Genomic DNA, 27,244 nt, shown 5'->3' on the forward strand with positions numbered 1-27,244 from the left:
TTTGTATAAAACTTGATAATACTAGTATTCACAATCTGGAATATGAACAATTTAAAAATGAAAGAATCTATTCTATTTGTAAGCATACAATGATATTTTGCCAAAACATTAATGTGGTTTGCAGTGAAAAACAGCTAAATTCATATTATTGAATTTAGAAATATATACAAAGACAGATTTAAAAAAGAGTATTTCGTTTCGTCCTTTAAATAAGAGCATTCATATTTGTAGTTAGTAGTCTCGATAAAAAAAAAACCCACTGGTGTTTGATGTAGTATTAGGACTAGACATCGGACTGAAGCGTACGCTATTTATAAAACACGGAATTTGACTCAAAATATAAATATTTTCATTACGAAAACAAATACAGTATATAAAAGACCCCACAATGTTGGTGATATTATCAAATTATAGTGAGATATCCCTCTATCTCTGTCTGTCTGTCTCTGCCTCTGTCTGTCTCTGTCTGTCTGTTCGTCTCTCTCTCTCTGTGTGTGTGTCTCTCTCTCTCACACACACACACACACACATTCATAAATACATGTATACACACACACACACACACACACACACACACACACACACACACACACACACACGCGTGGTGCAGGGGTGTAACATTCTCTTTGAGAATGGCCAATACAGCACAAATTGCAATTTTGAATAAAAGTGAGTATCTATCTGTGATATTTGTGTTTTTGCACGGTTCTTTACACTGTATTTTTGTTTAAATCTTGAATTTTTATATTGATGTTGATCATCACCTTATTTGTTTACATTACCATAGTCTGACGCCCAATAGCCGATGTATTTTTCGTGCTGGGGTGTCGTTAAACATTAATTCCTTCCTTCCTTCCTTCCTTCCTTCATTCATTCATTGTACACACACACACACACACGCACGCACTCACGCACACACACACGCACACACATATGCAAAGGATCACTCGCATACAATACAATAACTTTATTTCCATGTTCATATATGAATAATAAAAACATAGTCTGGTTGAGCAACAAAAATAAAGTACATAAAATGTTAATCGCTAACAATAAAAAACTAAACTAAAACTGTATCTAATAAAGTACATGTAGTGTAACAGATTCTATTGTCTTTTGTCTGATCTTCGATACTCAGTAAATTAAAATAAATATTATTAAATGGCAGGGGGTCTGGTTAGCAGAGTAGTTCGTGCTCAATCTAATAAAAATTAGCTCCACTATTACATGTGGTGAGACCAGTAGAGCTAATTTTAATCAGATTGAGTTCGTGCTGTGTCCAAATCTGAGCAGAGTTGTGCTACTGTAATGAGTTGTGTTTTAGGGCAGTTGATGATATAACATAAATGCAGAAGACTGTAATTTCGGGACATCTGATTTTCAAAATTGGTATTATTTTAGTAATCAGCAGGGTATATAGTTATAATTATCGAACATTATAGATTTGCCATTTAGCGTACGGTAAATTATTATGGCTAGGCAACTTTGAAATTGCCTCATGCCCAGCTTTATCCAAACTAGTCTCAGTGACGCTGTGGTTAAGCCATCGAATTTGAAGCTATAATAGGTACTCAGTTCTAATCCCGATTCCGACAACGACCTAGGCCCAATTTTAATAACTCGAGATCAGATGGTATAGGTCTAAGGCGTGCCCGAGTACTCTGACGGTAAGAGAGCTAGACGTACAATCTAATTAAAATTAGCTCCACTGGTTAATTACCATGACCTGTGGATCTAACAGCACCCCGTTGGAGCTCATGTCCAGTTGACCTTTCATTCGACCAATCAAAACCTTACTTGCAAAATCATGCCAGTGATTTGAAAAGAATTTGAAAACATTCGGGATTATGCCGAGGGTATACAAAATGATTCGGGTGGATTACGAAGTATGCCGGAAACTAATTTCAATATAAAATTTTACATAAAATTCGTTTCAAGACGAAAAAAAAATCCCGTGATGGTATAGCCATAAAATCTGTTTATACTAGTATACAATCCAGAGTTTATTACTGCTCTTTCCCCCTGTTTTTTAATGTTGAAATAGACCAAGAAGTTCGCCTATTGCATAAATAGTCTCCCCCGATATTTTTAGAATTTGTATGCTCCCGAATAACGCTATAAAAGGCGAAGTGTTATTAGTCGATATAAAAATTGTTATTTATAGATGAAATGTGACCTGGACATGGGAGTCAACGAAATGCTGTTAGATCTACTGGTAGATCAGTAGAGCTAATTTTAATCAGATTGCTAGATGTAGATTTGGACAGAATTATCATGCTCTGTAACCAAATGTCAAAATGTTCGTCTAGCTCTCCTACCGTCAGAGTACTCGGGCTAGTTTAAGGTCACTATATCTCAAGAGGCGAGACGTAGCCTAGCTAGAGTCACCTCCAGCCCTACCCCTTATTGATATGTGAACGCAAAGACTGAGCTGGAGGTCACTCGAGCTAGCTGTAGCAAAGCAAACTTCTTTGATATTTCTCACCACTTATCCACTATCCTGCACAGAAATACAATTCGAGGCGTGCCCATGACAGCATGCATGAAACTGAACTGGATACAAGCTCAAAATAAGTTAAAATGAAATGGAACACGAAAAGAGAAAATCGGAAACCGTAATACGTCCTGATTTCAATGATTCTTAATGGTCCTAGATCTTGTTTCAATTCGATAATTGTCAATCATTTCCTTTAGTTTCTGCACCGAGCGGATTCTAGCAGCCAATTCCTAGCAGCCAATTACGCTAGCAGACAATTTTAGCGGACACGCATGGCGACGTTCTAAACACCGGACTTATACGCCCTTCGATTGTTACCTGTATTTCCCACACTTTTTTTAAGCACACTGTTATCCTAATTATTAGTATTCACTATAACTTAAGAATTTCAGAGTTTTAGAGTTTTAAAGAGTATCTTGCTAAAAAAAAAAAAAAACCACAAAAATAAACCAAGACTCATTTTCATAGTTTTATTGAAGTTTCTACTATCACACCACCTATACAAATTACACATACTTCTCGGCCGCTCTGTACTAAGAATCAAGTAGCGTTTTAAAAGCTACATACTACATACCCATATAAGCCACACCCCGTCAAATTCTTTATAACGGCTAGCAGACACTGTGAAATTTCGAATATCGCTAATTTCTATGCAAAATACACATATTTCTCGGCCGCTCTGTAATAAAAAATCCAGTCCTGTTTTAAAAGCCTGTATGGTCCATACTAAGATGGGCATCTCTACTACATACCCATATAAGCCACACCCCGTCAAATTCTTTATAACGGCTAGCAGACACAGGGTGAAATTTCGAATATCGCTAATTTCTATGCAAAATACACATATTTCTCGGCCGCTCTGTAATAAAAATCAAGTACTGTTTTAAAAGCCTGTATGGTCCATACTAAGATGGGTATCTCTGCTACATATCCATATAAGCCACACCCCGATACTAGACACTTCACCCTGTGTCTGCTAGCCGTTATAAAGCTTTTGACAGGGTGTGGCCTATATGGGTATGTGGTAGGGATACCCATCTTAGTATAGAACATACAGGCTTTTAAAACGCTACTTGATTCCTATTACAGAGTGGCCGAGAAATATGTGTATTTTGTATAGACATTGCGATATTCGAAATTTCACCCTGTGTCTGCTAGCTGTTATAAAGCATTTGACGGGGTGTGGCCTATATGGGTATGTAGTAGGGATACCCATCTTAGTATAGAACATAGAGGCTGTTAAAAACGCTACTTGTTTCTTATTACAGAGCGGCCGAGAAATATGTGTATTTTAAATAGAAATTGCGATAGTAGATAATTCATCCTGTCTGCTAGCCTTTATAAAGAATTTGACGGGGTGTGGCCTATATGGGTATGTAGTAGGGATGCCCTTCTTAGTATAGAACCTACAGGCTTTTAAAACGCTACTTGATTCTTATTACAGAGCGGCCGAGAAATATGTGTATTTTGTATAGAAATTGCGATAGTAGAAACTGTCTGCTAGCCGTTATAAATGATTTGACGGGGTGTGATCTACATGGGTATGTAGTAGGGATACCCATCTTAGTATAGAACATACAGGTTCTTGAAACGCTACTTGATTCTTATTACAGAGCGGCCGAGACATGTGTCTATTTTGTATAGAAATTGCGATACTAGACACTTCACCCTGTGTCTGCTAGCCGTTATAAAGCTTTTGACAGGGTGTGGCCTATATGGGTATGTGGTAGGGATACCCATCTTAGTATAGAACATACAGGCTTTTAAAACGCTACTTGATTCCTATTACAGAGTGGCCGAGAAATATGTGTATTTTGTATAGACATTGCGATATTCGAAATTTCACCCTGTGTCTGCTAACCGTTATAAAGCATTTGACGGGGTGTGGCCTATATGGGTATGTAGTAGCGATACCCATCTTAGTATAGAACATAGAGGCTGTTAAAAACGCTACTTGTTTCTTATTACAGAGCGGCCGAGAAATATGTGTATTTTATATAGAAATTGCGATAGTAGATAATTCACCCTGTGTCTGCTAGCCTTTATAAAGAATTTGACGGGGTGTGGCCTATATGGGTATGTAGTAGGGATGCCCTTCTTAGTATAGAACCTACAGGCTTTTAAAACGCTACTTGATTCTTATTACAGAGCGGCCGAGAAATATGTGTTTTTTGTATAGAAATTGCGATATTCGAAATTTCACCCTTTGTCTGCTAGCCGTTATAAAGAATTTGACGTGGTGTGGCCTATATGGGTATGTAGTAGGGATACCCATCTTATTATAGACCATAGAGGCTTTTAAAACGCTACTTGATTCTTATTACAGAGCGGCCGAGAAATATGTGCATTTTGTATAACAATTGCGATAGTAGATAATTCACTCTGTGTCTGCTAGCCTGTATAAAGAATTTAACGGGGTGTGGCCTATATGGGTATGTAGTAGGGATACCCATCTTAGTATAGACCATAAAGGCTGTTAAAACGCTACTTGATTCTTATTACAGAGCGGCCGAGAAATATGGGTATTTTGTTTAGAAATTGCTATAGTAGATAATTCACCCTGTGTCTGCTAGCCGTTAAAAAGAATTTGACGGGGTGTGGCCTATATGGGTATGTAGTAGGGATGCCCTTCTTAGTATAGAACCTACAGGCTTTTAAAACGCTACTTGATTCTTATTACAGAGCGGCCGAGAAATATGTGTATTTTGTATAGAAATTGCGATAGTAGAAACTGTGTCTGCTAGCCGTGATAAAGCTTTTGACAGGGTGTGGCCTATATGGGTATGTGGTAGGGATACTCATCTTTGCGATAGTAGAAATTTCACCCTGTGTCTGCTAGCCTTTATAAAAAATTTGACGGGGTGTGGCCTATATGGGTATATAGTAGGGATGCCCTTCTTAGTATAGAACCTACAGGCTTTTAAAACGCTACTTGATTCTTATTACAGAGCAGCCGAGAAATATCTGTATTTTGTATAGAAATTGCGATAGTAGAAACTGTGTCTGCTAACCGTTATAGATGATTTGACGGGGTGTGGCCTATATGGGTATGTAGTAGGGATACCCATTTTAGTATAGAAGATACAGACTTTTAAAACGCTACTTGATTCTTATTATTAAATACGTTTATTTATTTTTTTATAAATATTAATTTCATCCATCTGCTGTCCCTTTTATGTGTGTTGCGTTTTGGTCTATACGAGACTTGTTGGACACCCCATATTACCGTAATACAGAACGATTTTGAAGTGATACTTCAGATATTAAAGGGACATTTGTATTTATACGGATATTAGGAACAATAAGACTATGAAAATGAGTCTTGTTAGTTATTTTGTTTTTGTGTAATTTTTGATATAAAGATACTCTTTAAAACTCTAAAATTCTTAAGTTACAGTCAATGCTAATAATTAGCATAACAGTTTGTTTAAAAAGTGCGGAAAATACAGGTAACAATCGAAAGGCATATGAGTCCGGTGTTTAGAACGTCGCCATGCGTGTCTGCTGAAATTGTCTGCTAGCGTAATTGGCTGCTAGGAATTGGATGCTAGAATCCGCTCGGTAGTTTCTGTTTGTAATTTTAGGGGTTTTTCTTTTTCGAAGCTAAGCGAGTAAAACAATAATTTTGTTTTTGCGTAGTGTTTTGTTACTTTTCCACAAATCTCAGTGTCATTTTTGTTTTTTTATTATTATTTTATCCCACAGTAACAGTTGGTTTTGACGTTTTATATGGTAACTTCAGGTAAGGACTAAGGTTACTGGGTAGTTCATCAAGATTAACTTTGTGAAGTTTGTCTACAAGTGCAAGCACTGCCTGCACTTGTAGACAAAGTTAATCTTGATGAACTAGGTTACTGGGGTGCGACGATTTACCCAATACTACCCAATACTTACCCAATCCTACCCAATACTTACCCAATACTACCCAATACTTACCCAATACCACTACTAACTATTATAATTATATCATCACGCAATAACCCCTAAACCTAATATATACCCGGTACAATATACAATAGCCTAGTTTCTCTTTGTAAAACTATGTATGTAAGAAATGAAACAGTAATGTGATAAAAATTGTCCATATCATCAAGATTATAATTATAATTTTATTTTATACCTACCTCTTTTTTATTTTATAAAAATGATTCGTATTATAGAAGGGTGAACGAAGGGACTTAGGGAGGTAAGTCAATATACTGGAGTCTGTGGTGTATACAATTCGCAGCAAACAACACGTGTAACTAATATCCAGGTTTAGGGGTTCTTGCGTGATGATATAATAGTTATTATCCTGTTCAATTATTTAGACCCAAAGTTTTTTGCAAATGTTACGTTTATTTCCTATTCGATATTTGTTTTCTTTGCATTTACATGAAAACAAACCCAAACCCTGACAGGTTTTATATACAAATCATCATATAAAATGCACGAAGTTGACTTAATTCCACTTTTTAAAAATCTCTGTGTCGTTTGAATGCACGTTATTTCTCCTATAAATAACTAAGGTCATTTGCATATCAAAACATTATAGCTTGTTTCACTAAATCAAGGTTATTATTGTTTTGCAGTGTGTAACAGCATTGTCTAATCTTTCCGTTAAACATAGATGTAAACAAACAGAACATGTAACCCTTTCTTGTAGGTGCATTATATTTAATAAATTTAGCTAATGTATTATGTATTTTTATTTTATTATATCAATTATATATTAGCATACCATACCTAACCTAACACAACTGAGGTGTAGCACAGTAATAAACACAAATCACCTCACACACCGCAGGAATGTGCTTTCCAAATGTATAAATAAATTTAATGCAGGGCCGGACCCAGAAGACCGGGAGGGGGGGGGGATAAAATGTCAAAGGCCACCAACATCAAATAATAATAAAAATGTTATTTAATTTGCCTCTAAATTGGGAACTCATACGTATATATATATATATATATATATATAGTATTTAGGGTGGTGCTAGGGGCTGGGGTTTGGGGGTGGGGTGTTACATTTGTAATGCGAAAAACCAAAGCGCTATTGTTCGGACTCGTATGGGTTCAACCACTTTTTCATCCCGCAGACACAGCCCTGAATGTTCAAAATACGATAGCATTGCTTGGTCAATAACATCATTATTTCTATCTATGACTGCACGTGCTATTGTAGCAATGTGTAAACCACGTAAAATACAAGTTAGGTAGGGTATATAAATTCATTGAAAATGTAGTAGTCGACATTCTTGTTATTGTTATTTGAGGAAAAATATGGGTAAATCGAAAAACACTTCAGTTGATGTAAAATTGTGTATTAAGAACGTTTTCGATTATTTTGAAGATGAATATCAGCGCGGTAGACCTAGGTATGCTTCTTATCGAATTGTCGATCGAGTTGCCGCTGCACTTAAAGTTTCGGTTTCAACAGTAAAAAGAACTGAAAAATCTAAGCTCTACGAATCCAAGCACAGAAATCACTGTTAAAAAACGCGACCGACAACCTCATCGATTTATTTGATAAAGATGTTATTAGACGACGAGTATACAGATTTTATAGAGATAAGATTAACGTGGCTTTAAGGGAGGAATGTGGAATCAACATATCCATATCAACTTTACGAAGAACACTCCATGACCTCGATTTTAAATACCAACATATGTCTACAACCGGAAAAGTGATTTTTGAGGACGCCAATATATCAGACAGGAGACTGTCCTATCTCCATGAAATACCCAGTTTACGAGAACAGGGGTATTTAATAGTGTATCGAGATGAGACCTGGGTGAATGTCAACCACACAACATCTCACCACTGGACAGATATCCACCCGGGCACAAGTACAGCCAATCACCTGCCGAAATCAGACGCTGCTGATCGAGTTCCTAAACTCTGTTCGGTGACTGGGAAGGGAAAAAGACTTATTATTTGTCATGCTGGCTGTGATAAATATGGATTGATAGATGGCTGTGAATTGATCTTTGAGGCTAAAAAACAGACGGAGACTATCATGGTGAGATGAATCATGACAATTTCATCAAATGGTTTGAAGAACAACTTATGCCTTCTCTACCAGAACCTTCTGTTATCGTCATGGATAACGCAAGCTACCACAACAAATTAACTGAGATTACACGATGTCCTGCACTAAACGCTAAAAAGGAAGAAATTCAGTCGTGGCTACGAAACAAAAATATACCTTTTGAGAGTAACATGACAAAGCCAGTTCTTTATGAACTTGTGAAAAGTAACAAATGTGCAAAGCAATTTGTTACTGATGATATTGCTGAACGCCATGGGCACTTGTGTCTAAGACTGCCGTCAAGACATTCTGAACTCAATCCAATAGAACTCATCTGGAGTCAAGTCAAAGGGCACATAGCTCGTCATAATGATGGTAAAATGACCACGGTGTGGAGAGAACTTGCACATGCATTGAACTCTGTAACACCTACACACTTCTCTGACGCAGTTAAACATGTAATAAAGATCGAAGAAGATTTTAGAAAACAAAATAGTTTTATAAAAAATAAAATACCCCCTGTGATAGTCCCCCTTAACGAAGATAGTGATGAAGAAATGAGTTCGTCGACTGATTAAGTTATTTCTCCATACCCATCAGGAGTATTACTTTAATGTATGCATGAACTCTTTAACACCAAAAACAATTTATTTCCATATCATTCACTATCAAACAACGTAACAAACTATAAACTAATCGACTAGAAATGCATATAAACTACACATACATACGAGAGAAATGTTTATTTAACGACACACTCAACGCATTTGATATACGTTTATGTGGCGTCAGACAAAACGGTTAATGAGCATTATGACAGTGAGAAAGAAACTCGCTACCGCCACATGGGCCACTGTTTACGATAAGCAATTTTGATAAGCAATAAGGGACGTTTTATATGCACCATCCCATAGACAGGATAGCACATACCACAGCCTTTATACATCAGTTGTGGTGCACAGGCTGGAACTAGACAACCCAATGGGTCCACCATGTAGGATCGATCAGTCGACCTACCATGAGTGAACGCTTTACCTCTGAGCTACGTCCCGCTCCATATACAAAAGAAGCCTTAAGTGGGGTTGGTGTTGTGCAGAGGGTCACACCTCCACCAATCGCATGCATACCATATTCTTCTCTCTCCCTCTCTATAACCATATAACCATAGATTAAAATATGTTGAGTGCGTCGTTACATAAATGACGTCTCTCTCTCTCTCTCTCTCTCTCTCTCTCTCTCTCTCTCTCTCTCCCTTCAGCGTGCGCGCTTGTGTATTCCACAATATAATTGTAATATTTGATACATATTTTTTTTTCAAACTGAGGTTTTGTCACTTGAACTCCCCACCTGAATCCGCGCCTGCTTCATGTTTACAGATACTTTCTTAAATATAGGTCATACTACGATTTATGCGGATAGGACGATAGAACCGAACATTAGTTTGAAACGCACTATAGAATGATGCTTTTGATATGCAAATGACCGTAGTTATTTATAGGAGAAATAACGTGCATTCAAACGACACAGAGATTTTTAAAAAGTGGAATTAAGTCAACTTCGTGCATTTTATATGATGATTTGTATATAAAACCTGTCGGGGTTTGGGTTTGTTTTCATGTAAATGCAAAGAAAACAAATATCGAATAGGAAATAAACGTAACATTTGCAAAAAACTTTGGGTCTAAATAATTGAACAGGATAATAGTAGTGGTATTGGGTAAGTATGTTAGTAGTGGTATTGGGTAAGTATTGGGTAGGTATTGGGTAAATCGTCGCACCAGGTTACTGTAATCAATAGTGATATTCGCGTATATATATATCAGTAGCTTAAGTCACCTCTAGTCCTCCCCTTATAGTTATGTTGTAGGGAAGCAGAGGGGAGGGCTAGAGGTGACATGAGCTAGTACATCAATAGTTTCGCATGCCACATTTGTTCTAAAGCTCGCGAGCACGTGCAAACCAATTACTTCGCATTTATCAACAAATCATCAAATGATAAAACACTTCCTGGTCCCTGCATCATTTGTTTTTTCATCAGTACAAAGTCCGTTTTCTCTAATACCAAATATAAGAGCCCAGAGACGGAAATTGCCTAACATGTAACAAGAACAGAGAGTGTGATTATTTGTTATGTTTTTACAGTTTTACATAGTATGATACCAGACCTTCGTTTTTGACGGCCGCGAGCACTATCATGCCCGTGAACCCCTGTCAACTCAATCTGACGGGTGTGGAATAACGTGCCCTTGAATTGAACAAATCACGCTTGTATTTTTTTTAACTGCCATTTTAATTGTTTATTGCATCCAATCCACAACGCCACAAACCTAATTTCCATTCTGTTCACAATGAACTTCCTAGAATAGTTTTTATAAATTGAAACACGATTGGTTGGTTATCTTTACACTGAGCCAATCAGCTAGGAGTTCACTTATTATTAACATCTCATCGGTTTTGTTTTGTTTTATTTAATTTCGTACAATTCAGGTAATTATCGCGAAATTTATTTAACTCTGTCGTCGTTTTGATGACGTAAGCCTACAGAAAAAATAATAGGTGCGTTGTCCAATAATTCTATGATGTATATAATGTTTATATATGTTAATATCACAGTAAACGCGTACAACAACACAAAACTAATTTAGTAAAGCAGGTTTTGTTTTTGTTAATAGCATAGCAACATACTCGCAGACATTTCTACTTCATGATCTGTTTCACGATACTGGCACGTGATTTAAAGCCAAGGGCATTGACCTTGGGTGGTGTTTTGCTTTGTTTTTTGATGGGTTGCTATGATTCGAGTTAGTAGTATAATAAATGACGTGTTAACTACAGTACACTGATAATGAAAATTAATCCTGTTTGTAAAAATTGTAGTAAGAGATATTTGGGTGGAAAACAATATATGTTGACATTTTCTCTGTTTTGACATTTTTTTTTTTTTAATAGCGAACATGTATATTATGATATCATGATAAATGTGATAACCCTGTGCCATGTGGTTTTTATACCTTTAATTTCTTTTTAGTTTAAATGATTTACAAATAGGCCAGCTGACATTATTTTTGTGAGAGTTTTATTAGACATTTTACAGTTAGAATTCTTAATAATAATACCATAGTTCAATGTTGTTACAATGTCACTTCACATTCATTTGTGTCTGTGGAGAAATCATATCATTCTGCGACAAACCGTAATTGTTTTAAATAAAACAGAATAAGCACAAACAAATCAGTTTCAATTCTTTATTCATAAATAGTCAACAGATTATCATGATTCAGAATTTTAATGCAACATGATATGCATATAACACATAAGAAATCAATAAATGTTGCATTCATGGTGTTTCTTTTTTCTTGTGTAAGACTTTAATGGCCCATTCCTTCATCTTTGAGAACAACAATCATATTAGTTAAATTACGATATTTATTTTAAAAACACAAAACATTAACTCTTAAGATATTTTATTTAGAAATCACTACTCCTCAAACTTAATCATGTTCATGGGTGCAATTCCTCTCGGTCTTTTGGCTCTAATTCTGATTATTTTGACGGATGCGATTTTCCCCCTCCTCTGCATTTTGAGGAGTGTGATTTCCACCTGTCTTGTAAGCATTCTGAGAAGTGCGATTTTTAGCACTGTGGGGTTTTCAGAAACGAAGGTCTTGAGTATGCCAAAAGTGGGTTCTATAAAAATTTAAAAACTTGCTTTGGCAAATGAATCCGGCAGTAGATATTAATAACAAATAGTGTGTTATATACGGCAAAGGACCAACTATTTAAGTAAATACAATTTTAGAAATTAATTGGTCACCACGTAACCAATTGGTGGTTCACATGATTTTAAAGTTGCAGGGTGTGCACTTTATGGTCGCCTGATTGCCCATGTCGAGTCAAAATGGCGTCGGGCAAGTCAAAACCTTATTATGTGTTGCCCGCCTGGTGACTGTAAATTGCTGCATATTGTATTATGTATCAAAATGCAAATAACTAATGTTTGTAAGAGATCGGAAAGTTATTTTTTATTTATTATTTTCAACTGGTTTCCTATTAGTATCTGCGCAACCAAACCCACATAGGGTACCGTGACAACATAATAATTATAATTTAATTACAACAGTTTGTAATAAAACTAAAACAAGTTCTGTTTCCTTCTTTTGTGTTAATATTATTGTTTGTATGATATGATAACATGTTTTTAAAGTGCAGTTTAAGTAAGTTTTTTTTTAACGAAATTCGGTTGCGGGCCATTCAAAAGTTGTACGGGCGAGTCAAAGTGTTGCTATGAGTGGCCCGATTGGCCAGTCAAAAAAAATCCCAAGTGCATACCCTGAAGTTGCATAACCAACACGCAAACAGAGCAATGGTTCTTGTGAAATACTGTGCCTTGTGCTGTGTCTGAAATATGCTTTATTTTTTTTAATCTGATGCCACAGACCTTTAGTTTGATTATATATTCCTGAGTTGAATCATGACATTAAACTTAATGTTACAACTAGCAACCAATATCGACACACTAAAGTCTGAACAACATTGTCAACACCTACGATAAATTATTCTCCTACATGTACCTTAAAGTACTGTTAGATTTCCCCCACATTTTGTCTAAACAGAAATTGTGAAGAAAAAAAAATTACATTGGCATAAATTCCACACACTAAATTATTAATTAATTTTTTTAATTGACTTATTTATAAGTATGTTTATTTAGCAAAAATATTTTTTCACCTATTTTATGTGTATGTTTTCAGTATATATTATTATATTATATATTACACCTACCACCATAAAAAGATGGAATAAATAGTGTTTAAAATAAAAACAACAAAAGAAACATGTAAGGAATTGTTTTATTTCTAACAGATATTTCAACCTGAAATTAAAAAACAAAAAAAATTAATGAATGGAAATAAACTAAATTATAACATTATTTTTATCTGTAAATATAAGTTTAATCTATTATTAACAAAATAAAAATTAGAGTGAAACAACTCAGTTGATGGTACAAATTGACCCTGGTCGAAACAACTCGAGTGAACTAGTAATAAGGGTGAAACGACCTGTTACTGCAGGAAACATTTTGTTTTTGAAAATCTTGATTAGTGAGATTTCTAGTCAGTTGAAAAATGATTAGCAATTGCTGTTTAATGTGTTAAAATTGTGTGGCGATCTCTGAAATTTGCATAGCAATTCGCGACGCGATACAGAACAAAATACCGTATTCCCTTCACTGTGATGAGGAACATGGCTGTTGTTTATACAAACACTTGTTCCATGGGTGGGCAATATCACTGTACACTTTTGAGAAATATTACTTACTTAACCTAACCTTTTTGTCTGTGTGTTGGAATGACATGATGAACTAAACCTTTTCTCCTGTTACTTGTATACAATATAGGTGACACTGGTCGGTTGTAAACCATGGATAATCAGCATAAAGAAATTCTGCGGAGAAACAGGAGTGCTATTATTAGGGAGATTCACGACATCAAAACTATTGTTTATGCTTTAGAAGAAAATGGCGTCATCACAGGCAACATGTTGGAAGACATCATGGTGAGTAATGGGGCGGGACGTAGCCCAGTGGTAAAGAGTAATAATCAGATAATAATGTCACCTAAAGAGGGATATATAGAACTTAAAAACACTGACAATGGGAGCTTGGGTTGGAGGCAGGATATTCATATTTAATTCATATCAACTTAGCTGCAACATTTGACTTCTTTTGTTTTTCAGTAGCTGTCGGGCATGGCAATAGTAGTTGTTTACTAGCCCAACATTGAATATCACTAACCATGGGGGTGGGGCTACCATAATCTAGAAGCCCTGTATTAGTTATTTACTAGCCCAACATTGAATATCACTAGCCATGGGGGTGGGGCTACCATAATCTAGAAGCCCTGTATTAGTTATTTACTAGCCCAACATTGAATATCACTAGCCATGGGGGTGGGGCTACCATAATCTAGAAGCCCTGTATTAGTTATTTACTAGCCCAACATTGAATATCACTAGCCATGGGGGTGGGGCTACCATAATCTAGAAGCCCTGTATTAGTTATTTACTAGCCCAACATTGAATATCATTAACCATGGGGGTGGGGCTACCATAATCTAGAAGCCCTGTCTGGCATGGCAATAGTAGTTATTTACTAGCCCAACATTGAATATCATTAACCATGGGGGGTGGGGCTACCATAATATTGAAGCCCTGCAAAATGCTTGTTTATTAAACTTTTAAATGTTTGAATTTTATATTTTATTTTAATGACTGTCGTCTTGGGATACATACATGTACATGTATAATGTTATGTAGTTTGACCAACATATTGGGTTTTCTTTAGGTATCATTTTTTATTTATTTCTTTGGTATAGGCCTTCTAAAACCTTTAGAATTTTTTTTCTCAAGAAATTGGCCATGATTAGTGTAATCATTTTATGAATTGAAATAAAAATGATATATGGTTATAAAAATGTTGCATAATACTTGGCAAATACCACTTCCACCATAATGTTTTATAATACGTTCATCCAATCATCTTTTAAAAATTCGGCTCCAGGGTACATACATGCATGTATGTAGTAGGGAGTATACCAAATATATGTCATGATAAACAATTATTTGTGCACATATTAAATTTATGCAACATATATCTACCGGTAATAAGACATACTTTACCATTGCATAACTGCACATATACAATTAGATATATAATTAGATATATTTCCCATCAAAGTCAATAAATGCAGTTACTAGAGATTTATCCAGGCATTCTATGGGACTGAAAATAAGCAAGAGTCACTGACAATTCCAAATTTAATGTGTTAATATTCTTGTAATCATCATGTCTGATAATTTAATTTAACAACGATGCTTTGTATCATTCAGTTGCTTTAAAGGGACATTCCCTAGTTTCAACCCGTGAAAATTAACACTAAGTTTAGTTAATCTACAAACCTGTAACACATTTGGATAAAGTTACAATAGAGTAAAACAAAAGTATGTGACTTTGAAATGGTGAAATACCCTCTAAAAATAGACTAAAACTCGACTCCATAACTGTTACTTGTTAGACGCACATGCGTTTTTAAAAATATGAGAAATGCAATTTGTGATATTAAAAACACCAGGATGACCAAAAATACTTCGAATGTACGGAAATGGTTAATCTAAACAATAAAATGTAAGTACAGTATGATTTCAGGTATCAAAAACGGCTCTAATAGTAAAATAAAAATATGCCTTAGTGTTTAAAAACTAGGGTATGTCCCTTTAAGAAATCCCAGTTATAATCGCTCTCATTTTTCCAATCCCATCAGCCATGGAACCCTACTGAAAAACCCTGAATAAATCCCAGGTAAATTGCTTTATGTGACATAGGGCCTACATGTATGTATTTTTTCCAATAATCCCTAACAAAAGTTGAGTAGTACTTTATTTGTGCTAACTTAGGCAGAGAGTACACCAACAGACAAGAAGAGGGAAATGTTGAACATATTACCACGGAGAGGGACGGAGGCATTTGATCAGTTTTATGAAATTCTCGTCAATAACAAGGAAGGATCAGCAGCTGATATTTTAAAGCCAGAGTTGTCAAAGCAGAGGAGAGCGGAAGAAAAAAGAAAACTAGCTGCTGTTAGACGAACCGAAGCATATAATACTCCATCAGTGGTGACCTCACCCACAGATGATGATGATGATGATGACCTGCCAGAAAGTAAGTCTTCTCTAGAAATCAGAATGGTCGGACTTTTGTTATTGCTAGGCTCAGACTACCAACTGTGACAACGAAGTTGGCCAACTCGACGGTTGTGTTGTAATTTCCCAAACTCCCGACTTACAGATGGGTGTGCTCAAATTAACAAATAATCGGTTGTAGAAGTTGTATACGACAACAAAAAAAGGTGGTAAGAGTTGATAGTCTAAGCCTAGCATACACTAAATCCCAGAAAAATCTTACAAATACTTATATTAAACACTAAACATATGAACAACACTTCTTCTCTAACACATGAACAACAGTTATGTAGCCCAGTTGGTTGTACATTATGTTTTTGTATTATACGTTAGCTATCACTGGGAGACGAGTCACGCCATGCAATTTTGCTTTGATGATAACAAAAAATTATTAAGTTCAGACATTTTGTAAAATATGTACAAAATAAATAAATAATTTGCTCAAGTCAGTGTTTTCTTCAAATTTTTCATTTCAATATCATGTATGTTGGTATCTTTTCTATCATAGAAGCACATTTCATATCCTTTATTTATATATAACGCTTAAAACCTGAAATATGAATATTTTGTGTTTGGGCTACCTAAAGCAAGTTTGGGCCACTGAAAATGAAATTTTTGTGGCCCAGATATTTATTTTTGGGCCACCATATTTTTTAGTGAGTTTCGAGCCCTATTATGAGGAATCCCATGACATTTATGTTACAACATGTTTATGATTTCAGCAGTATGCTAAAAACAAATCTTCTATGAAGGAAGGAAATGTTTTATTTAACGACACACTCAACACATTTTATTTTACGGGTATATGGCGTCAGACATATGGTTAAGGACCACACAGATATTGAGAGAGGAAACCTGCTGTTGCCACTTAATGGGCTACTCTTTTTGATTATCTAGTTATGTCGGTACAGTAAAACCTCAGTAGAGCTTTTGAGTTTTTCACATCCCAACTGCTGCCCCATGACTGGTATATGTGCTGTCCTGTCTGTATGAAAGCACATATAAAAGTCTCTTGCAGATTATTTCAGGTTGGTTATTAAATATTTGATATCCAATAGCTGATAATTAATTGATCAATGTGTCCTAGTGGTGTCATTCAAGGCAGACCTTCGTTTTTGACGGGCGCGAGTGCTATTACGCCCGTGAACACCCCCCCCCCGTCAACTCAATCTGACGGGCGTGAAATAACGCGCGCCTAAATTGAACAAATCATGCTTGTATCTTTTTTTTTAACTCTGCCATTTTAATAGTTTATTGAATCCAATCCACAACACCACAAACCTTTCCATTATGTTCGCAATGGACTTCCTAGAATACTCTTTTATAAATTGAAACACGATTGGTTGGTTATCTTCACACTGAGCCAATCAGCTATTATTAAGAGCTCGTCAGTTTTCTTTTGTTTAATTTCGTACAATGCAGGTAATGATCACAAAATCTATTTTACACTGTCGTCGTTTTGATCACGTACAGGAAAAATAATACGTGCGTTGTCCAGTAATTATATTATGTGTATAATGTTTATAAATGTTCATATCTCAGTAAATGCGTACACCAACAAAAAATGAATTTAGTAAAGCAGCTTTTGTTTTACATAGCGACATACTCCAAACATTTCTACTTTCTGTTTCACAATACTGCCACGTGATTTAAAGCCAAAAACATTGACCTTGGTAGAGTCGGATTTCTAGTACATGGTTGGTTGGGGGTTTTTTTGGGTATTTTTTTTATGTGTTGCTATGATTCGACTTATTAATGTAATAAATGACATGTTAACTACAGTACACCAATAATGAAAGTTAATCCTGTTTGTAAAAATATATATTTATAAAAATTGTAGTATATTTGGGTAGAAAACAATATATGTTGACATTTTCTGTTATGACATTATTATTATTTTTTAAAATAGAGAATTTGCAGGTACATAGCATGTATATTATGATATCATGATATATGTGATAACCCTGTGCCATGTGGTTGTTACAGTTTTACATTCAGTTCATAGGTTTGTGTCCATGGAGAAATCATATTCTACGATGAAAACTAAAATTATTGTACTTGTTTTAAATAAAACCGAATAAGCACAAACAAATCAGTTTCAATTCCATATTCATAAAGTCAACAGGTTATCATGATACAGAATTTTAATGCAACATGATATGCATATAATACATAAGAAATCGATAAATGTGTTCATGGTGTTTCTTTTTCTTGTGCAAGACTGCAATGGCTCATTCCTTCACATTTAAGAACAACCATGATATTAGTTAAATTAGGATATTTATTTTTAAACACAAAACATTAAATTTTAAGATATTTAATTTAGAAATCATTACTCCTCAAACTTAATCAAGTTCATGGGTGCAATTCCTCTTGGTCTCTTGCCTCTAATTCTGATTATTTTGACGGGTGCAATTTTCCCCTCTGCATTTTGAGGAGTGTAATTTCCACCACACACACACACACACCCCTCATAAGCATTTTGAGGAGCGCGATTTTTGGCACTCCTGGATTTTTCAAAAACGAAGGTCTGTAAAGGCCAGCTGGATGTGGGACGTAGTCCAGTGGTAAGGTGCTCGCTCGATGTGTGGTAGTTATGGGATCAATCTCCATTGGTGAGCCCATTGTGCTATTTCTCATTTCAGCCAGTGCACCACAACTGGTATTTCAAAGGCTGTGGTATGTACTACCCTGTCTGTGGGATGGTGCATATAAAAGATCCCTTGCTGCTAATCGAAAAGAGTAGCCCATGAAGTGATGACAGTGGGTTTCCTCTCTCAATATCTATGTGGCCCGTAACCAAATGTCTGACGCCATATAACCATAAATAAAATGTGTTGAGTGTGTCGTTAAATAAACCATTTCCTTCCTTCACTCTAGGTGTACAAACATCAGACCAATCCAAGAGGACTTGCATTACTGATAAACAACGAGAAGTTTGAACTGGCATTTCTTTCTTTCTTTTTTCAAGGCTAGCTCTGCCATTCACCAAATTGACCAATTGCTAAATTTTAAGAATAGGAAATGTTATTTTAATTTGGTGAAAATATTTTGTGTAATGATTGAAAGTTTGTTGGAAATTAACTGTGGGCTTTGTATTTTAAAAAAAAGAAGAAATTTGGTGATTGTTTTTACTAGCCCAGAGCTAGCCCTGTTGTTAAACAAAACTTAACTTTGTCTGTTATATTCTTCAGCATGGCCTGATATGAACCTATTATCAGGAATTGTTACAGTAAAGGTCTGTGAGAAATCGGGGCAGATGTATGAGAGGTTTCTCAGCTGCAACGACAGTGGAAAGGTATGTGTATACCTCCACTTCTCTCTCCCTCATCTCTCTCTCCCTTCCCCTCCCTCATATCCCTCTCTCTCTCTCTCTCTCTCTCTCTCTCTCTCTCTCCCAGTGTTACCCCTTTATCCCTCCGAATTTCCCCCTCTCCCTCTGTCTCTCTCCCCCTCTCTCTCTCTCCCTCCCTCCCTCTCTCTCTCTCTCTCTCTCTCTCTCTCTCTCTCTCTCTCTCTCCCTCCATCTTTCTCTCCCTTTTTCTCACTATCCCTACCCTCCCTCCCTCCCCCTCTATTCCTCCGTCCCTCCGTACCCCCCTCTCTCTCTCTCTCTCTCTCTCTCTCTGTGTCTGCCTCTCCCTTCATATCTCTCTCCCTCTTTCTCTATCCCTCCCCCTTCCTCCCTCCCTCCCTCTCTCTCTCTCTCTCTCTCTCTCTCTCTCTGTCTCTCTCTGTCTCTCTCTCTCTCTCTCTCTCTCTCCCATTTTAATCTGTTTTTACAGTGTATAATCCTAATAACAAGTAAAAAAATTTAATCTTACTTTTATGTGAGCATTGCAAATCGGAAACCCATTGCAAATCAGAAACTCATTAATATTCTAAATACGAAAATGTATTTAATTAGCAGCAAACTCAGGTCCTTCTCTTCAACTAAACATTTTATTTCTTCACACATCCACTTGTTAATATTTAAGCCTAATGTTACTAACAAATAACAAATAAATAGCTATAAACATCATCACAAAGTTTGTTTTGTTTAACTAATGACACAATGTGCCCACTAACCGGGATTGATCCTAGACCGACCAAGCATCAGATTGTACTATACCAAATAAAATCCCATAGGTGACCATGTTAACGTTACACTATATGCAATATATCAACCGAACTATGACCCATAAATATCAGTACTAAAACCCCAATCTCAAAGTATCAACTGAAGAAAATGCTACCATTCATGGCTCATTTTCGGTATAACCAGATGTTTTTACAACATCCTAGTTTGGCACAAAATTTTAGTACTTGTTTTTACAGGTACGCCATACATGTTTCAAGCACAAGGCTACTTGACACAGTGATACTAGATGAAATAAAATTGCATACATTTTTTGCTGAGATGAAACTATTTTTTTTTTACAACCAACACACTCACATTTACCACCAATCACAGGACTTGTGGTGTTAATGTCTCTATGAAAAGTTCGGTGCACCTTGAACTTTGACCCAGCCGTAAGTTATTTGATTTAGTACACAGTGCTACCACCAGGCAAGTGCTTTACCACATGGCTATGTCCTGCCACTTATCTTAACAAAGACAGAAACCTCAGGATGGTCTGTTTGTAATGTGCTGTGATATTCCACATTAACCGGCCTCAGTGGCACAGTGGTTAAGTGGTAGGTACAGGGTTCGCAGCCCGGTACTGGCTCCAACTCAGAGTAAATTCTTAAGGCCACTACACCCTCTTCTCTCTCAAACCACTAACCACCTAACAACTAACCCACTGTCCTGGACAGACAGCCCAGATAGCTGAGGTGTGTGTGCCCAGGACAGCATGCTTGAACCTTAATTGGATATAAGCATGAAAATAAGTTGAAATGAAATTATTCAACATTCTTTTTGTTTCTGGCTCACTCTAGGCCTGGGGGGGGGGGGGGGGCGAGATGTAGCCCAGTGGTAAAGATGCGCGGTCGGTTTGGGATTGATCCCCGTCAGTGGGCCTATTGGGCTATTTCTCGCTCCAGCCAGTTCACCATGACTAGTACATCAAAGGCCGTGATATGTGCAGTCCTGCCTATGGGATGGTGCATATAAAAGATCCCTTACTGCTAATCGAAACGAGTAGCCCATGAAGTGGCGACAGCGGGTTTCCTCCCTCAATATCTGTGTGGTCCTTAACCATATGTCTGACGCCATATAACCGTAACAAAATGGTAGTGTGTCGTTAAATAAACCATTTCCTTTCTTCACTCTAGGTGTACAAACATCAGAGTAAGCCAAGAGGACTTGCATTAGTGATAAACAACGAGAAGTTTGAACTGGCAAGGAAGAATGGCTGCAATCTGGAAGATCGACATGGAACCAACATTGACCAGTTCACAGTCGATCGACTGTTAGAGCAGCTGGGCTATATAGTTCGCATTCATGAAGATTCGACAGCTGAGGTACATCCAATTTATTTATCCTATAACTTACCCATGATATCCATGTCATAAACCCATGCGATAATTTAGTTTATTAACTCGGTTAATAATGGTATGCAAATTTAAAGGTCTATGCAAATTTTCACGTTCTCAGTAATAAGGTGTTGCTGTGAAAGTGTCATTTGTTTACAAGCCATCAAGACCTGTATACCTTAGTGTAACGTGTTCATAAGATTTAGTGAAAGTGTGCACAAGACAGAAAAGAACAAACTTTAATCTTCCGTCTTCGCACTGGACATTGTGGCCTAAAGAAGCACCTAAAAAGAATAGGACTTGCAGAGGGCCCACTGTGGATGTGGTGCTGAAGAGCAAACACCGGAACACGTTCTAAAAACCTGCCTGCACCGAGAAGAAATTCAACAAAAAGTTTGGAGGGAAGACACATCCCTCAACACCAAAGTCTGGAGACCCGTGGACGACCTCTGGAAGATGGCAAACTTCATCGCCACATCCAGATTACTGATATGTCGGCCTTAAAAAGATTGAATGCAGAAGAAGAAGAAAATGGGTGACGTCAAAGTAATTTGTGATGACATCATATTACCGATGGAAGCGACTTTAGTGCTGTAAATTACTAAATATCGAATGAAAAAGTTATTTTAGAAGTGTTATAGGATAAATAGAATTCATTACTCATGTTTTTTAATATGTAAAATATCAACCTCGTCTAGTTAATTGGGAGAGCCTCAACAAATACCGATTAACATAGACTCGGTTGATATTTTCTATATTAAAAAACACTTGTGACAAATCCTCTATTTTATTACCCCAGCGGTCACTCATAACAGGGAAAATGTTTTTCATATTTTCTCTGGGAAATATTCTTCATTGGTTTAACGTACACTACTACTGGACGATTTGACGCTTGCAAACCAATCACCTTGTCAGTACTAAATATGATGTCATCACGATTTGGAAAAGCACACAAAATAATGTCACACACATGTAGTTTAAAGTGTTTGCATTTATGTCTTTCTGTTTTCAGTGTTAAATTTGAAACACAATGGTAGTTTAATGCAATTCATTCTATATTTTTTTACAGACTATATAGAACATTGGGTTTTAAAAATTATCTGTGATTAAAATACAAAGTTAAAGCAATACCCAGAACAGTGTGTAAAGTGGTTTCTGTCATTTCTATATACACTGATGTGTAGCTGATGTATATAAAAAATAAAAGCTTTTGAAAAGCCCAAATAGCTGCAGTAATAATAACATAAAAAACTTGGTAGCAGTTATTATCAAATTTATGTCTCTCGTGAAATAATTTTCACTTTTCATTTGCTAAAACTCTTGACAAATGAAAATTATTTCACTCGGGACATATATTTGATAATAACTGATAACTTGTTTATTATCCTCTATTTATTTATTGTAGTACATGGGATTAGAATCTACACATCAATCACAGTGTAAAAAATAGTGGTATGGCTCGATGTTGCCAAACTCTCCATTCAAGGACATTTTCACAGATACAACAAATATAACATGCACATACAACCACAGAGAAAGAGAGACAGACAGACAGACACACACACACACACACACACACATACACACAGGCACACACACACACCCGCCCACCCATAACACACGCACGCGGTCGGTTTGGGATCGATTCCCGTCAGGCTATTTTTCGCTCCAGCCAGTGCACCACGACTGGTACATCAAAGGCTGTGGTATGTGCTATCCTGTATGGGATGGTGCATATAAAAGATCCCTTGCTGCTAATCCAAAAGAGTAGCCCATGAAGTGGCGACAGCGGGTTTCCTCCCTCAATATCTGTGTGGTCCTTAACCATATGTCCGACGCCATATGACCATAAAATGTGTTGAGTGCATCGTTAAATCAAACATTTCCTTCCTATAGCCATTCCACAAAGCAACCTTACAGTGGTCGTAGTTACCCCTTTAATGATTAAGATTTTGTTTTTGAAGATGTGCGAATTAGTTAAATAATACATTGGTTGCCAACTATTCGGAACATCTCAGATTTATTAATTGGTAACGTTATCAGTTTATTTGCTAAGCGATAATTGCTGAATGCATAATATACAAAATGTCTGATTAAAATAGTCTTAATAGTTTGAAGGCACATGTATTTCATTGTTTCTTTTCTACTTCTAGTTTCTTTCAAAATCCAGTTATACGTAATACCCTCTTTTCATCAATTCGATTGTTAAAGGGACAGACCCTAGTTTTTAAACACTACAACATATTTGTCACTATTAGAGCCGTTTATGATCACTGAAATCAAATATTAGGGCAGTGACCCCAGTAATCGACCAGTACCCAGTATTCGACCAGTGTATTTAATTAATTACCATACTTGTTTAAACTGAATAGTATATCGATTTTCTAGCGTATTTTGAACAAACGTGACAGGGTGAACATTCTTTCTTCCGGAAACGCAATAGCAGACGATAACCATGTGAATGAACGTTAAGTATATATTCATCAGCTATAGTCATAATATGAATGTCCGCCATTTTTATAGCATGCTATTACACCATCCAACATCCCGTGAACATTTGCAATACTTTTAATCCATTTGAAATCTTTGAAAATATCTTTAATATTTTTATTTATAATCAAATGGAGCTAGCAATGCAGTGTGACCTCGGTCATTATAATTTCGATCATGTGACCACGTGATCAAATAATGACATATGATAGAGAGGGTTGCCCCAGTATTCGACCAATAGAAAAGCATGAGGATACATTCCCAAAATAAACTCCCAAGAACCACAAATTCACTACTTTTATGTCTTTTGGTGCTGTTTGTCAGGACTTACACAATTATATATTTATTTTTTTCAGTCTAATATCATTATTTGTAAATTGAAATAGGACCAAAGAGACTGTCCATCAGAAAGTAATTGTGTGTGTGTGAATGTGTATATAAGCATGTGCGTGCGTGCGTAAATGTATGAATATGTGTTACAGTTGTTAAAATCAACACTTTTTGGATTTAGTTGTTTAATATATGCTGCATTTACTATGAAATAAACTTTAAAGTTTAGTTTTGTTAGTTAATTAGAAAGTGGTTGAATACTGGGTCAGGTGGTTGAATACTGCATACTGTTCCTTGTGGCACTCAAACCTACTCTATTCAGTGTATACCGCATGAACAAAACTTGGGTCTATTCAGTGAATAGCATTGCCAGTAAGTATTTACGAAGAAAAACAAATATTAGCAAATGCCGATAAAATGAACGTGTTATAATCCTTTCTTTCTTAAGTGGTCGAATACTGGAGTCGTTGCCCTACTTATATTTTATTCTTTAGATTATCCATTTCTGCACCGTGTGTCTGAGAATTAGCGGTTTATTGATTCAAGTTCTAGTCTATTTTTAAGGATATTTCCTGTTTTAATGTCACAGACTCTTCTTTCACTCTATTGTAACTTCATCTAAATAAGTTTGTAAATGAACTAAACTTAGTGTCCATTTTTACGGGTCAAAACTAGAGTCTGTAACTTTAATAATGTTATTAAAATACATTTGTATACAAATTTTATATGTATTCATTACTAGTGTTATATTATATTTAGTAATTGTTGCCATTATATTGTATATATATATTGTATATTTATCATATAATATCTTACGTTTTCAGTGCAATCAAAGTATGTGATTTTTTTCAGATCACATACTTTAAGAATTTGATAACTTTGCAAATTAGATGTAAATTAGTCGAGGTCTCGGCACTAGGTTTATTGACATTTAAGCAAACGTACTTGGGTGGCACTCCATGATTGATGTATGCATTCATAGTCATCAAATAAAAACATTTCAATGGCAATTTGACACTGAAAGCTGTCCAGCGTTCAGAAAACAAAAAATGTTAGGCATAACTTTATTTTGATGTAAGGATATCCACAATGACGTCATTCGAGTTTGAAGTCATTTCCATTAAAAAATACACCGCGCCACATATTCTTACGTCATTTGAATATCTAGTAATGGCGTCATTTGAATATCTAGTAATGGCGGACTGGAATTAAAGTTGCGTGTACAGTTTACAAAAACACGTTGTATTAAGCTTAAGATTATATGATAAAGAGATTATTACCCTCGTGTATTTCGGTATCGTCAATATCATATATTAGGAATAAAAATAATGTATTATGCTCGCCAGAGGCTCGCATAATACAATTTTTATTCCTAATATATGATATTGACGATACCGAAAAACACTGGTAATAACGTCTATATATATATATATATATATATATATATATATATATATACATATATATATATATACATATATACATACATGTATATATATATATATATACATACAGGTATATATAGGAGAGGGCCTAGTAAGTTGGCAAACTTGTGCCCAATCCTTTTGTTGTTTATGCAGTACAATATGTTTTCAATCAAATATGAGACCAATCTCCTACAGGGCTCGCGTGACCGAGCGAAGTGAGCCCAAACTTCGCTCTGACCAGCGTGACTTCACTGTGCCAGTCACCTTTTCAAAAATAGCCATCACGTGCAATATACACATCACGGATGAATGGTGAAGAACTTGAGGAACACCTATTCATAGATAATAATTAATTGTGAAGTGTCTGAGAGTTTGAAGAGAGATTGGTGCCACAAAAGCATGCGACAGGCTCACAGATAGATGGTCTAGCTTAGAAAACACCCATGTTCGGCACTAATAGACTGTTGTAGCATATTGTCAGGCGAATGTGCTGGAAATTGTACAAGGGTGGGGATCTAGATTATGGCAAGTGATTATTGTTAGGGAGTGTGGGTCATGCTCCACCAGAAAATACATTGAAAAAAAAGATTCGTTTGGAGCAGCAGACCTCGACATAAAAAAAATGCGGGGAGTAATTAACTAATTTTACGTAGATTTTGTCATAATGAATAAATTCAACACACAAAACAGATGCCGAAATTATAAAATAATACAGGCAAACCTGTCCTAGCAGATTTTTAATGTACATGTATATGCACTCGTATGCAGTGACCTGTCCTACACACCCAGCGACCACTTCAACTGGATCCCTAAGTCTCTAGAGTGCCTTTGTTAAGTAGCCACTGTAAATTCTATAAAAATATTTTTATTTTAAACACTTTTCACAACTTCACTGATACTAGTACCCATTCAGTCTGACAACTCCACTGTATATCAATTAAGAAACTGAGAACCGCCAATCGGTTACTTAGTGAACAATTACATTCTGACATTAAAAGTACCATATATCAGAAATGAAAGTGAAAATCAGTTTGTTTTTAAATACATTTGAACCACCAATGTAGCACAGAACCATAGTTCAAGTGTTTTAGGATTAGTTAGACCTAACTCGCCAGTTAGGAGAACTATATTCACGTAACCGAACAATTGGTTGACCAAGTAAAACTCATGTGAACTGATTTCTGGTTACCTAAGATTTTGAAATATTGTCCCCTGTGAAAATTACCTGATTTTACACAAAACCTAATAAGAGTGCTTATTAAAGTGCTTTAAGTCTTTAACTGGAGTGAATTGTG

General features: G+C 36.0%; 1 protein-coding gene across 1 annotated transcript in view; it reads left to right on the top strand.

Moving 5' to 3' along the window:
- Positions 1 to 6,044: 6,044 nt before the first annotated feature.
- The window catches only part of LOC121390245 (caspase-2-like), a 38,724-nt gene continuing 17,524 nt past the window's right edge, over positions 6,045 to 27,244 (top strand). The window contains exons 1-5 of the mRNA XM_041522025.1: positions 6,045 to 6,239; positions 13,907 to 14,064; positions 15,961 to 16,225; positions 19,440 to 19,543; positions 21,502 to 21,690. Of these exons, the coding sequence (XP_041377959.1) occupies positions 13,930 to 14,064; positions 15,961 to 16,225; positions 19,440 to 19,543; positions 21,502 to 21,690 (693 nt within the window). The 5' untranslated portion in view covers positions 6,045 to 6,239; positions 13,907 to 13,929. The remainder of the gene's footprint in view (positions 6,240 to 13,906; positions 14,065 to 15,960; positions 16,226 to 19,439; positions 19,544 to 21,501; positions 21,691 to 27,244) is intronic.

This window comes from Gigantopelta aegis, chromosome 15 (genome assembly GCF_016097555.1).
Source record: "Gigantopelta aegis isolate Gae_Host chromosome 15, Gae_host_genome, whole genome shotgun sequence".
Classification (NCBI taxonomy): domain Eukaryota; kingdom Metazoa; phylum Mollusca; class Gastropoda; order Neomphalida; family Peltospiridae; genus Gigantopelta; species Gigantopelta aegis.